The sequence below is a fragment of the Sander vitreus genome, chromosome 3 (genome assembly GCF_031162955.1).
Source record: "Sander vitreus isolate 19-12246 chromosome 3, sanVit1, whole genome shotgun sequence".
In the NCBI taxonomy this organism is placed as follows: Eukaryota; Metazoa; Chordata; class Actinopteri; order Perciformes; family Percidae; genus Sander; species Sander vitreus.
In genome coordinates this window covers 27,332,982-27,347,369 of record NC_135857.1, presented here as the reverse complement: position 1 = coordinate 27,347,369, position 14,388 = coordinate 27,332,982, and the positions used below count along the sequence as shown (strand labels likewise).

The window sequence follows — 14,388 nt, the reverse complement described above, 5'->3', positions numbered from 1 at the left end:
TTGGTAGACACTATGTTATCTTCTGTTAATCCAGCCCTGGCTGGTTTGTGTGTATGTGTGTGTGTTTGTGTGTGTGTACTTTGGACTTCCCAGTCATCTGTAGGCCTAAGTCTCTTTTTTTGCATGGATGCAATCTTTGATATTGCATCCTTGCATGTTTTCAAGTACCCTATTAATTCAAGTACTCTAATACAAGTGTGATTCTTCAGTTGACACTAAAAGGCATTAAAAACGTGTGCAGGCTGAGTTAAAGGTCAGGGCTGTGCTTGAAACAAATCAGTTTGTACTATGTACGAGGAACAATAAATCATACAAATGGGAACGTTATGACACTTGCAGGGTAAATAGTAGAAATACATTGTCCTCCTTACAAAGTAATTCATATCGCATTATGTCAATGCTGCGTCTTGCCGGATGGCGTTGAAATTAATAAGAAGGATGAATCTTTCATGCCTCTAGAGCTAAAGTGGCTCTGATCGCTGCTTTAGGGAAAACCCTAAGATCTTTTTTCCCATGATTCATGTTGCATGAAGTTACACAGTTAATGGACTGTTTTCATCATTGCCTGCAAGTGGGCGAGATTTACAATCAAGACCTTGAATCATGACCAAGAATGGTTTTGGTGAATGTTTCTTGAAATTAAGGACTGCATAACTGGGAGAAAGTTGAAAATACATGGTGCAGAGTGATGATCCCTCTCTGGGCCTCCTGTCTGAATAAATAAGTAAAGATCAAATGGGGGAAACAAAACCAGTTGGTGGTTTGCTAGGCTAGCAGCAGTGCACTTTTCATTTCTCAGTGTTCAGCATTGTGTGGAACAAAAACAGAACTAAGACGTCCGAGCGCAGCAGGCCCTGAAACCAAACAAAGGGGTGAAGGGAGGCATAAAGGACATTACAGTCAACAGGGGGAGACCCACTTGTCTTCCTCTTTCCTCTTACTCGGATACCAGGCATGTAGGAGTGTGTGCTCTGAGAGTTGATGTCATGTGAAGTTAACAGTGCTGTGTGTAAACATGACCCTCCCCTATATCCCAGTGCTCCATCCTCCCTTCCTAAACATCCGTCCTTCACTCTTTTCATCTGCACATGACACTAGCAGCTTCTCTTGTTTTGGGTCAGTCAGTTTAAGGGGCCACAATAAAAGGCGAAGAGGGGACGAAGACCTTTCCTCATCCATTCAATCCACTAACTGAATAAGCATCGTATGGACCTTAATCTGACACAGATGTGAGCACTTCCTCATTCACATGACCTAATGGGACCGATACCAATCTGCCCCGAAGACCATGACCATCCCTATTAGAGTGGGACTATCTGTTACTAACCTCTAAGCTACCACAGAGATGCACAGTATGAAACACATGGGTGAAGCATTAGGTTTGATAAGAAGGTGCTCTTTTGTTTTAGGTGCTTGGGACTGGCTGCTTTCAATAAAAACTACAAGAGGTTTTTTAAATATTTAAAATACATGAAAGTGCTTTATTATTTCTTCATTTGAAGCTTACCATTCTCAGGCCTGGCTCCCAGCTTCTGAACGGCAGCCATGTTGTGGACACTGATGCCACGTGGATAGCCGGGCCACGAGGTTGGTGTGTTATCCACTACAATGATATGCTGCAGTCTCGGAACTTCAATTAGGATAGCCTGACACACACACACACACACACACACACACACACACACACACACACACACACACACACACACACACACACACACACACACACACACACACACACACACACACACACACACACACACACACACACACAGATGTTAGCACAAATATGACAAGCAGCACATGATGAAAACCAGGTTTCTTCTTAGACAAGTAAGGAAAAACCCATGCAGAGTGAGCAGAGGAGCTGTGTTTATGTCATCTTGATAAAAGGGTTCATGAATTGCCAGAGCACTGTATGTATTTGGGGATTGAACCTGTCAAAAACAGCCCTTAACAAAAGGCATATGCACATCTCCTTATTGTTATGTCTCTATGGTGACACACTCTGCCTCTCCTCAGTCAGCACTGCCTCAACAGTAGCCTAGAAATTGTCTTAATAGTATTGTTGTATTCATATACTACACCAGAGACAATTTGATGTCAGGAAGTCTTAGTGTACTTAGCTTTTTATTTCACAGGAATATAGTTGTAGATTGAGATGAAGGAATGTGTATTTCAAAATGTAATATTTTGTTTAGACTTCTTATATCAGTTTGGGACTTTTTGTAATTCTATTTTATTATATTTATTAACTAAAAAACTTTTCAACCTTCAAGCATAACTTAAATCTTTGCAACTTCTATCTTCCATTTACAGCTCCATAAAGGGTGGATCTCTTAAATTTTTACCAATTACCAAGAGTACTTTTTCATTATGTCCTTGGGCCAGATGCTGTTGCTGGTGTTTGCCTAAGCAGCCCACTGAGATATGTGGTATTGGGCTACACAAATATGCATTTATCACTACTTGATACTATTTGTCTTATTTCCCCATTACCACAGAACTACTAAACTAAACATGCATAGTTGCACATGATAAGTCTGTGGGAGGATTGGGCAATACCGAAACTTTACAACCAGTGTGGCTGCTCCCTCCATCGAGACCAAATACTCTTTCTCCAAACAATATAAGTACTGATACTTGTTGATCCTCATTTACTATCCACACACAGTTATACCTGTACACCTACATGTCCCTCCTCTGCAGAGACCTGAGGTGTCATTGCGACTAAGCCAATATGCCAAAGATGCCTACATACTGCTGCTTGCCTATAGCTTTGTAATGAATGCCATATTCCCTATAATCTTTAAATGTGTGTGAACAGATTTTCAGTATACATTTGTGTGTTGGAGTGTATCCTAACCTTGAGTCTGGTCTCCAGGAGTTCTCTGCTGGTGATGACAAGGGTGACCTGAGTCTCATTCAGCCCATGAGCAATGGCTGGACCTCCCAGCGTGGAGTAAAGGGTGACCACTGCAACACACACCCATAAAACACTTTATCACAAATGACTGAAACATATACATCTACTGGCCTTGTTTCGTCATATTTACACACTAGTCATGTAACACAGTTAATAATTTCTACACATGTAACAGCCCCTGCTGACTGTAATGTAGAGAAAGTGCACATCTATAAGGTAACCTATAGAAAGACTGACCAAATCACACTCACTTTCTGATACATAGCCTTGGTCCCTTTGGAAATTAATGGTTAAAATGATACTGATTTCAAAGAGCTGCTCTTTCATGTTGAGTTCAAATTGCAGGGCTGCAACTTTGCCATTTCAAATATATATATATATATATATCAACACAGTAAATCAAAGTTGACTTATAGACACCAACACAATATTTTCACAAGAGAACACCAGTATTCATACTTCTTGGAATACACAGACTAGTGTGCCTTTTCCCAAAATGTCTGACAGCTGTCTACGCCAAATTCAAGGGAAGTGACACTAAACAAATCCTTGAGGTTTGAAGGCTTGAAAATGCATTCTGTAAATTGACTGAGTAAGGAAATAGATGAAATATATTGCAATAGCCCTGCAATAAATACTATCTGATGCCTCTGTCAACCTTTTCCCTTAGTAAAACAGGTGCAGAAGATGATACATAAATACACCAAGAGCAAAAGAGGACTAAATATTTACATTTGTGAATAAATACATTTAAATAATGTCTTTAAACTAGCTTAGAGACAAGTGTGTGTGTGTGTGTGTGTGTGTGTGTGTGTGTGTGTGTGTGTATGCAGTCATCATATAGCCAATGAAACATGTGTGAAGATGGACCATGTACGTGCTCTGTTTACACCGCTCAGTTTTTGCTGATTTGGCCCCACCCACACCGATGACATCATCAGGCACCTCAAGAGGCCTCAGCACAGCCTCGGAGCCAATGGGACACAAGCTCTCACTGCCTGAAAAGCACTCTTTTGGGGATAAAAACAGCATTGGTATGTGAGGGCGTGTGTGTGTTATGACTGAGTGCACATGTCTGACTGAGTGTTACTTGCATACATAGGAGCATCAGTAGTTGGAGCTATATAAGTGTTAGAGTTTGATACCTTTTATTAAAATCAGATATTGACTAGTCAGTGTCTTTCACATCTGATGTGGTGTCACCAGGCTAACATTAGCCTGGTGTCTGACCGACAGTACAGCAGTGACAGTTGCCTTGACTTTTTCCACTTTTAAAATTTCAGATGGTTTTCATTTTCCCCTGACATTTCCTAGATCAATCAATGCCGAACAGAATCAGACGTATCACATCTCATGACGGTCTGAGGAGTCGGCTCACACCTTAAAGACCCCCCTCCAAACATGTTTTATATAAAACATACTCAGTGCCTGATGTGTTTTTTTTTTTCAACAACGAAAAATGATTAAAATTAAATTTTCTTCTCACTCATTGAAAATTCCAGAATCTATCATTTCAAAAGTTTAACTGCTGGACACAAGATGTCTCCTACTTCAATCAAAAATCTATTCCCAGTGTATGTGACCTGGAGGCTTCAAGTTTCCACAGCACACTCTTACACGTTTTATACTGGTCCACGATTGGCTCCAAACTAGTTGTGATGTCACAAATCCTGTTGTATGTACAAGCCTTAAACTCAGATTTAAGGAGAGCTGGGAGAATTGTTCTCCCTTCAGCAGATGAATGTGAAAACCGCATTCTAGTGACAAACTCTGCACAGTGAGGCTCAAACATACGAGAGAAGTAACAGTAAGCAAAGCACATTTTTAAGTGGAGAGGGACATTAAATACATGGCTTTTGTTGTGTGAATAAGTGCCTGCTTGTTTTGTGCTTGTGTGTGTGTTAAAAGATCAGAGTGCCAGCAGCAAACTAGCTTCGGGTCAACCCTTGCATCTGAGAAAAGACAGACAGAGAAAGAGAGTGAAAAAGAGGGAGAGAAAGGTGACAGGAGAATAGACAGATAGAGAGAGCGAGGTAGAAAAACACACAGTAGCAAGGTCTATAACCCCTCGTCCATACAATGACACAGAGTCACAGACACGTGGGTTTATGGGACAGGGCTTAGTGACATCACATTCTTGCATCATGGAGCTCCAATACTTCCTGTTCTGCTACTGTGTGTGAATGAGTGAGTGTGGATAAGGGGCCATGACACCTCCAGCCGTGAGATATAAACACTAGATTGGGCTCCAGCTTGACACACACACACACACGCACGCATGCGCATGCACGCACGCACACACACACACACACACACACACACACACACACACACACACACGCACACACACAAACACACCACAGGTCATTTTAAGACTTAACAAACCTCTAGCTCCACTCAGTAGCAACAGATGAAGAATATGAGAGATATTCAGCCTTGTGTTAACTTGGTCACTCTGCATTTTTCACTTCACAAATGGGGTCTTGAGAGTGTCGTTACAACATAGAAAGCAGCCAAAACTGAAGTTATGATGTCTTTATATGACAACAGCATTATGTAGAGAATATATGCTGTGTAATTGCTGCCCGTTACATTGTTACATCTCATTCATTTAACTATATGACACATCACTCAGAAATGATGATGCCTTCTGACAAAAAGCCAATAAAACACACACACACACACACACACACACACACACACACACACACACACACACACACACACACACACACACAAGTGTTTGAGTTCACTGGGGGCCTTTGGCTGACTCCCTGATGCCTCTGTCAACATCAGATGCTCACGTAGACTCTCTCACCCCTCTTCTGACGCCATCACCCCTCACTTTTCTCCCTCACTTTCCTTCCCCCCCCCTGTCTCTTCCTCCATCGCTCTTTCCAACCTTTAACTCCTCTCTACCCCCCTGCTCCCTACACTATGTTTTATCCACTGCCCCCAGCCTTCCACTGTCCCAGTGTTTGTGTTTGCAAGAGAGAAATGTGTTTTATAAAGATGCTTTATTGGCTTGTACTTGCAGCATATTATAAAAGCATGTCAGTTTAATGGAGCATAAACTGAAGCACACAGAGGAAATGAAGGGTCCTTCAAGGACATTTAGAAAGATTTAATGAGCTTAAAGTGCTGCTGTGGGTGCTTATAGTAAAGAAAGTCCTCCTTGAACGCAACTCACAGAACATATTAAAGAGTAATTCAGCACATAATCCTAAGGCAATAAGCTGCTGCTGTACTGCTCTTTGTAGTTTGACTGAAAATCTCCTTCTCTGTGGTTTACAGTGTTGACTTCAATGTTAACATTACAAACATAGGCAGGTTCTTGTCAAAGTGAAAAACATTTTTTTCCACAAAAGAACATATTGTGATTTTCTTATACATATTTCATGTAAGTAATTCTTTTTTTTATGTCACAACTCTTATAATGTTACCTGTAACAATCATCCTTGTGCTAATATAAAATGATTTATCTGGACCTGAAACCAAAAACTATTTTGGGCTGACAGGTACAGAATTTTACACTACAATACATTTTTACATTAGAAAAATGAGAAAAATGATGGTGATACATGCTTAAAGAACTGTTTTCCAGTAAAAGAAAGAAGCCTTTTTGCTATCCACAAAAGGTATATCCAATGTATAAGTGGCAACGCTGTACATGTATGAAATAAAAATGCATCATTGTAATTATTTGAGTGTTTCCATCACAAGAAAAAGAAACGGATGAAGAAAAAAAGGAGTGAAAGAAGTGGGACGCTTATGTAACAGCAAAGCAGAAGGGACAGATTGACCTTCTACGGTCTCAGCTGGGCCCAGCATGTTACAAGTTGTACACTGCAAACACAAACATGTGTGCATACACACACACACACACACATAAAACAAACAGAAATGGCTATAAATCAGCCTAATTCAGACACATTTGGAATATGCACAGTGCAAAAGATAGTAAACACTGAACACAGAGTTGCTTTTAAAGTCATAATACAGTGAACTACAACTGAAACTGTAAAGTACAAAATTACTTCCTTGCTGCTGTCATTACTGCCTATGAAAAAATACTTCCATTTGCCTCAGTCTGTTCTACTGCAGGATCCCATCATTTTCAAAAATACTCTTTTTAACTATTATAATTTCCAAGCATTAATTCCTATAGGAAAAAGTTAAAATATTATGATATTTTACTTTGAGTATTGCAAGGGTAGACAGGTATACTACGGAACGTTTTCTTGACTTTTTAAAACAGAATGGCAAATGTCTGAAACCGAATATAGATCATGTGAAAATAATAACTAAAAAAGTATTAGGTAATCAATTGATAATCAACTAATCTTTTGTCATTTTTTAAGCAAGAAAACCAAAATTACAATATTCAAACACATACAAACAGCATAGGCAAACTAGAGGGGTGGAGCAAACCAACAGGGATATGACAGCCATATGTACGTAAGAGAGAAATGCTTCTAACTGGCATGCAACTGAGTATGATCCACCTTTACTGCAGTGTTAATAATACAGATTTACTGTAGTTCCTTTAAGCTCTTTTCATGAGGTGTTAACATTATTTGTCCACCCTCCTCTATGTATTTCTGGATGTCCATATTCACAGACGTGCTGGACTTACATGGGAAGTTGTACATGAAGCATGCCTGTGCAGCAATGATCCACTCGGCCCTCGTCTCACAGAAGATGGCAACGTTGTTTTTTGACTGCTGACCCAGTAATGCCAAACCGCTGCCCAGTTGGGACGCTGCTGTGAGGATTTCCGCATAGGAGAGCCAGCAGTACTCCCCCAGAACTACCTGCAGGGGGAGAGATGGGAGTGGGAGGAAATGAGAGAGAAGTAAAGTGACATTTTGTCAGTGATGAAGCAAAGGGGGAATAAAATGTATAGTAGATAAAAGAATGAAGGATGCAATGTTCTCAATCATTACAATTAAAAGCCCATTACCAAGATTTACATTTTTTTTATATATATTTAGAGTTTGCACTGACCCATTAAATCTATCTGCATTATTCTGACCAATAAACATTTGAGGATTCGCCCTTTTATTGTGTGTTTATGGGTACACTTTACCACAGAAGCACAGTGCTGTGAGTTATATCCCACAGCCACATGCTTGGCCTGTATATATTAAAAAGTCACAGGAAGGGGAATAACAGTTCACTATTGCCAAACAGACCTACTTCCTCTTCTTCTACCGTTCTCCTGCTGTAGCATTTCATGATCATCGCATGCATGAGGAGAAGACAAACACAGGCATCTGGGTATACTCTTCAACACTCATACACTGATGACAGTAAGAGGACAAAAAGAAACACAGGAGCTTCCTGCATGTATTAGTGAGGTTATACTGGCTCCTAATGGTACATAAATGGCAGTGCACACAAACCCAGAAAGGCACACTGTAATGATGACTATACAGTACTGTTTTCCACTTGTTGGGAATAACAGCTAGGAGCTAAACAGCTAAGACGCATTAAAGGTTTCAACAGTGGGGTTTAAATGGATTAGAAGAATCAGGCTGTTAGGCTTAATGGGGTAATTCAGAGGTATGGTAGGCAACTGTACGTCAAAGTTGGCAAAGTCCTGACTATGCAGGCACGGTGCATACTCCAAAACATAAAGATTACACTGTTTCAAAGTGTTTTGCTGGGCAAAGTTTGCAATGAATGCTGAAGTATCAATGCTTTAGTTCATCTGTGAATACAGGTGTTGCATAAATTAGTAAATTTTCTAAAAGCAAAATAGAACATGCTACTACTAGCCTACATGATGGCACCAAAACTGTCTGTCAGAACTTTACTTCTTTTTCATTCTCCCACTCCTTTTAGAACAAACTTTGGATATACTCTTGAACAAATAGCAATCTCTCTGTCCTGTTTCCTTTTATCATGCCATATTCATCTTATCTCCCCTCTCTTAAAGGTCCCATATTATGCTCATTTTCAAGTTCATACTTGTATTTTGGGTTTATACTAGAACATGTTTACATGCTTCAATGTTCAAACACACACATTATTTTTATCATACTGCCTGGCTGAATATAACTGTATTCACCCTCTGAAGTCTGATCAATTTCCTCCTCTATCATTATGCTTCTACTTCTAACCACACTTTCTGCATCACTCTTTACCTTCTTGAACACCTTTCCATTGCTCTGTTGCTCGTCCTCCTCACTGATCAACTCCCTCGTCCCGAGACAGTCTCGGTGTGGGAACCTCATGGCTGCGTCCTCAAACATCTTATCCAAGGTGTCCACTCCTGGGTGCAGTGACGTCGCCAATCTCTTAGCGGCGCTCACAGCTCGGTAGGGTCCCTCGGGACATCCCAGCACCGAGTGGGCCTTCATCTTCTTGGCTCGCTCCTCCTCGGAGCCGCAGCAGCCCACGTCAGGTCCGGAGACCCAGCTGAGGATGTAAGAGGGCATGAAGGTGAGGAAGGTGTAGGTCCATACCATGAGGTGGAAGAGGAGCAGCAGCATGGGGTTCAGGTCCTCCTTCAGCTTCATCTTGGTGAAGCTACAAAGATGTTGGAGAGCAGAGAGGAGAGAGTATGGAGGAAGACGAGTTGTGAGAAAAAGTTCCAACTCCTACAGCTGCAGTCAGTCCCTCTTTTCTTCTGTCCCCTTCTCTTCCTTCTTGATTTCTTTCAGAGAGCTTGAATCGTACTTCCTAGCAATGATATACCCACAGGTCCACACTGCTGAAAAATAAAAGACATTAACGTGGCAATAGAGCAACAACTGACATATAGTTTAATTTAACAGTAAAACTAGTTTAAAATAAGAGTATGCCTGTACTCAAAATGATCCCTTAAAGTACAAGAATCTCAACTCATTGAGAAATCTAACCAAATAGTCACACATCTACTCTAGCACTCATAAAAAGCAAAAGGGACATTTATTTAGTATCAAAGTATTTTACTACTAATTTGTGTGACAAACAGACCGGCCGGCTCTGCCTTTGAAATGTTCCTTCTCCTTCCTCCAGCCCCTGTATCAAGTGCAGTCACCAAGTATCAAAGAAGAAAAAAGAGAGAGAGAGAGAGAGAGAGAGAGAGAGAGAGAGAGAGAGAGAGAGAGAGAAAAGAAAGAAAGAAGCCTGGAAAAAACTAGAAGAGACAGTGAAAAAGAAGAAACGGGAAAATGCCGTCTCTAACAGACGTAAACGACACTAAGTGTGAGAAGGTCAGGTTAAGTACGGTTTAAATGCCATTTGAAGCCACCCAATGTGAGAAATAACCATAATGCATGCTGACATACTAGGCACTATTCAGTCCATCAACTGTTTTTGCAATCGAGCGGCTAAAAAAAAACATGCCCCCTGTCAAAATGGCCTGAGAATGCACGCACATACACATTCTAAAGGCAGCCTATTCTAGCAGCAATAATTCATTATTCATATGAGGGTGAGGCTCACCTTGCTCCCCTGAAGCATTACATCCAAATCCTCGCAAAACTGCCCACTGACATGCACTAGTCTGTACCATCTTGTCTTCCATATACACTCATCCCTCAAGTGTCCCTTTGAGACTGGTAAATCAATCAAGGATTTTACCAGCAGTGCTCTCCCAGACTAGCATCTGTTCCCTGTGGGATGTGGACTCTACAGCGCTGTTGTTCTGCTTGGTGTCTTGTTTCCCAGCCTGGATGCCTTGCTTCATCACAGGCACTACAGCTTACCAAAACTGCACCCTGGTGGAGGAGATGCATGACCCCATCACCCCGTTATCATCCACTGTTTGCTTGTTTGCTTTACTGTCTCTTGCAATTCTTATTTTTTGCAGAAAGTCAAGGTCGATGAAATGGAGGCCACAGAGAAGTAGTGGAGGCGACTGGAATAAACAAACTATCAGACTAGAGGAAAAGAGCAGAGCATCAACAGAGCATGGTGCAGAGCAGCTTCTTCTACTGTTGTTTTGACAATGAGCAGAAGTTTGAGGTCTGCTGTAAAAAATATTAGCCTGCAAGATAAGCTTTAAATGCACCCACCATTTTAATTTCCATTATCATTTGCAAAAAGCTCAATTACTGGGCTTGTCATTTTCAAACAGAATGTTAAGCAGTAATTAGTACTGAATGAGTCTGAAGGCTTTAAGATGTTTTAGATTAGATGTGGAAGGGGTACTCCAGCAATTGCGTGTTGCACTTGGAGTGATTTAAAAATAATTGATCAAAATATAGCAAAGCAGCGTTAGGTTACTTCCATGGGAACCTACATTTCCGATTACACAATCTCCTTTGTTAGACTCTCCCTGATTTGTAAACATTCCTGTCTATACTTCAAACTCCACACGCCCAGTTTATAACTCAGGCTCTCAGGTACAAATTTGAAGTACAAATATAGTATCAGTCCATGTTTTTTCATGCTTTGGCTCCCTTCAGAGCCACAGAAGACATAATGCATACATGTATTACCCTTGTGATTGTTTTCATTATAGATTACTTTTGATTATTAATAATGAAATGGCAGATAAATCAAGCCATTGCACAAGGTGAGGTCTTTAGATTGTTTGCTTAGGCTGACCATCATTCAAAGACCAGAAGATATTAATTTTACAATGATTTGAAAGTGAGAAAAGCAGCACATATGAGAAGCTGGAACCAGTAAATGTTTGGCATAGATGCTTGAAAACGTTGATTACAAAAAAATTGTTGTTGGATAATTCTGTTAAACAATCAACTAATCATTGTAGCACTACACAATGGCAATCTGACATAACAGTGGGGAGTGCTATTTGTCTGCAGTACCAGGTAACACTAGTCAGACTATGCAGAGCGATAAGGTGATGCAGTCATAGAGGGGAGGCAGCTGTAACTTGTTGGTATTGTAAAGGCATGTCGGCTAAAATACATTTATGTATGAATAAAGATGGAGATACATCTGTAATGATGTTATCACACTGCTTTGCCATAACCATGCGTCAGTGTGAGTAGAACAACAATCAATATCACCTGTTATGCCTTCCTTTTAAGTGTTATGGATCCCTTGCGGCCGTGATTAACTGTTTACCGCTCAGAAAAAAACAGGTTTAACCCTGGTTTTGAGACAAGCCGGCTGGCTTAGTGCTTTCAGAAACATTCAACCACGCACAACAACCTGATTAGCAAGTCGAACTCCTCTCTGTCTCTGTACAAGATCAAGACCCTGTTTTGCACCACAGCAACACACAAGCAAGCATGACTCTAATCTCTTACCTTTAATAGCAAACAACGGGTAGTTGCAATATGTAGCCTAGTGGTTGCTCAATGGGTGGCTTTATGCAATAAGCAGGCGCTTTGCAGGCAGCCTCCACTCACAGGATTAATTGAGTAATATTGTGACATGGTCTATGTAGTGGTGGGGTGAGCTAGCGTGTGTGTGTGTGTGTGTGTGTGTGTGTGTCTGTGTGTGTGTGAAGGAATCATTGCTTCCTAAAGAGATTGTTTGAATGGGGTCTTTTGTGTGCCGACGTCATCGTGCTTTCACCCACTCAGCTAAGCAGGCAGGCCTTGCAGTTTTGCAGAAAGTTCAACGTAACCATTGTTGTGAAGCAACACACGACTTGTTCTCAAGGGTCAGACTGTGTGTGTGTGTGTGTGTGTGTGTGTGTGTGTGTGTGTGTGTGTGTGTGTGTGAGAGAGAGAGAGAGAGAGAGATAAAGAGAAGAAGTATGTGGTGGGTTTGTGCATGTGTGTTGGTGTGTGGGGGTGCAGGACAGATTTGCACACATTAAGTGTGTTTATCTATTTCAACTAGTGACATAATCAAAAGCTTTAAAAACAAGAATTTTAAGTATGATTTCATTGAGTGTGAAAGCACAAAACATATTTGGTTGGATTATGTGGATCAGACTGCAGCTTTTCTCTGCTTTTGTGTGCACCTGGTGACATAATCTACTGGCAGACATGGCAGTCACCAACCTATTCCTTTCTCTACTCTATTTATACAACAGCCAAATCAATAAAAAAGTATATTTATTATAACACCATAATAATGCAGACTTGTGTCCTCCTCACTTGCCCTTCTGAGAAATATGGCTCCCAAGGAGGAAGAGTGTGTCTGTGTGTTTTATAATCACATCGGACCATCCTTGCAAGACAATAGCATCTCTGTCTGTAGGTACGGGAGCACTCTAATGGACCTACATCATTTGATAACCATTGCAGCAGGCCAGTTCACTTCAGCTGTGTAAATAGATCTTAAAAGTGGCAAGCAGCTTGAGGTTGTAAAAGTTAGCGTGAGGGCTTTGGTGAGGTGACAGATTTTCATGTCTTGCCTTTGATTAAAACACACACTGTTATAAAATGTGTGATACTTGTCTGCATTTTATAACTGTATTAAATAGCCTATGTATATATAATAGTGTGCTGATGTTCATAAAAGCTCACCTCCATGTTAACATGTGCTTATTACAATGACCATATAAGCTAGTGAGCATGCTCACATGCAGAAATACTGAAATCATGACACGTATGAATCATAATAATGAGAACAAAAGAACATAATGTGAATTGTAGGCCTATATGTCATTATAATGGTGGTATCAATTGAGCTACCGATGTTCAACCTGCAACATCCAAGAGCACTGAGTGCCATCCAACTGTCCAACAGTGGCAAGATAACTTCCGATTTAGAATTTCAAAACAAAAATATTTCAAACCGTGTTACGTCATTTTTGACTGCTGTAAAATTCATTTAATCTGTATTTATGGCAAAACAATGTTTACGGCGCTGGCCATACGAGGTAGCCTAATTACCACATTTAATCCAAGAATATAGCGTACAAGTGTATATAGCCTTAGTCTTAAATAATAGGCTATGTCGTTTTGAATGCAATGCCATTTATTCATACCTAGAGTTCTCAGCTGAGAGTTAACATTAATATGATAATATGTTAATATGACTTGGTGTCAGCTGGTTCTCTCTCCGATTTGATTCTCATTTTGGTGGGAGACTCTTTACTTTGGTTCAGATGATAATACTACGTTAACTAGCAAGTGATTGTACACATTGTACACATACGATACTCTACTGTGCTACATTCGTAACGACACTATAATAAAATCGGCAACATGGGAAGTCTCATGTCTTAATTTTTTTTAGAATAAAGTTCGTTGCTTCCAGAGTTGTCTCTGTATTTCTGGGGCATATTGACGCATCTGTATCCCGCACATCTAAAGCGCATCCCAAACGGCACCTGGAACGAAAAAGAAACTTACCACAGGTGTCAGTTCATCCAGGCTACAGCAGCGAAGAGCTCTAATTCATAGCGTGGATTGCACTCTGCAATCTGAGCCCGGAAGTGACACGCGCGTCGTTGTGTTGCTGTATGTTGCTGTACGAGGATGGATGGCGGTTTGGGAGCGACGGGGGAGGCTTTCCATATCCCTGCTTTATGATTGGACTCGTGGAGGTGGCGCGTGCTAGGGGATGGGCCAGATGGAAGTGGGTGACTGCATGGGTTA

The 14,388-nt window shown here is 40.8% G+C and overlaps 1 protein-coding gene across 2 annotated transcripts in view; it reads right to left on the bottom strand.

Annotated features, from left to right (window-relative positions):
- acsl3a (acyl-CoA synthetase long chain family member 3a) overlaps positions 1–14,269 on the bottom strand; it is a 28,857-nt gene extending 14,588 nt beyond the window's left edge. The window contains exons 1-5 of one of the 2 annotated variants that reach the window (XM_078246767.1): positions 14,143–14,269; positions 9,076–9,644; positions 7,563–7,740; positions 2,867–2,976; positions 1,508–1,646 (exon numbers count right to left, since the gene is read on the bottom strand). In XM_078246767.1, coding sequence (XP_078102893.1) covers positions 1,508–1,646; positions 2,867–2,976; positions 7,563–7,740; positions 9,076–9,450 — 802 coding nt within the window. In that variant the 5' untranslated portion in view covers positions 9,451–9,644; positions 14,143–14,269. The remainder of the gene's footprint in view (positions 1–1,507; positions 1,647–2,866; positions 2,977–7,562; positions 7,741–9,075; positions 9,645–14,142) is intronic. The other variant, XM_078246768.1, reaches the window with a different exon arrangement.
- Positions 14,270–14,388: the final 119 nt, after the last annotated feature.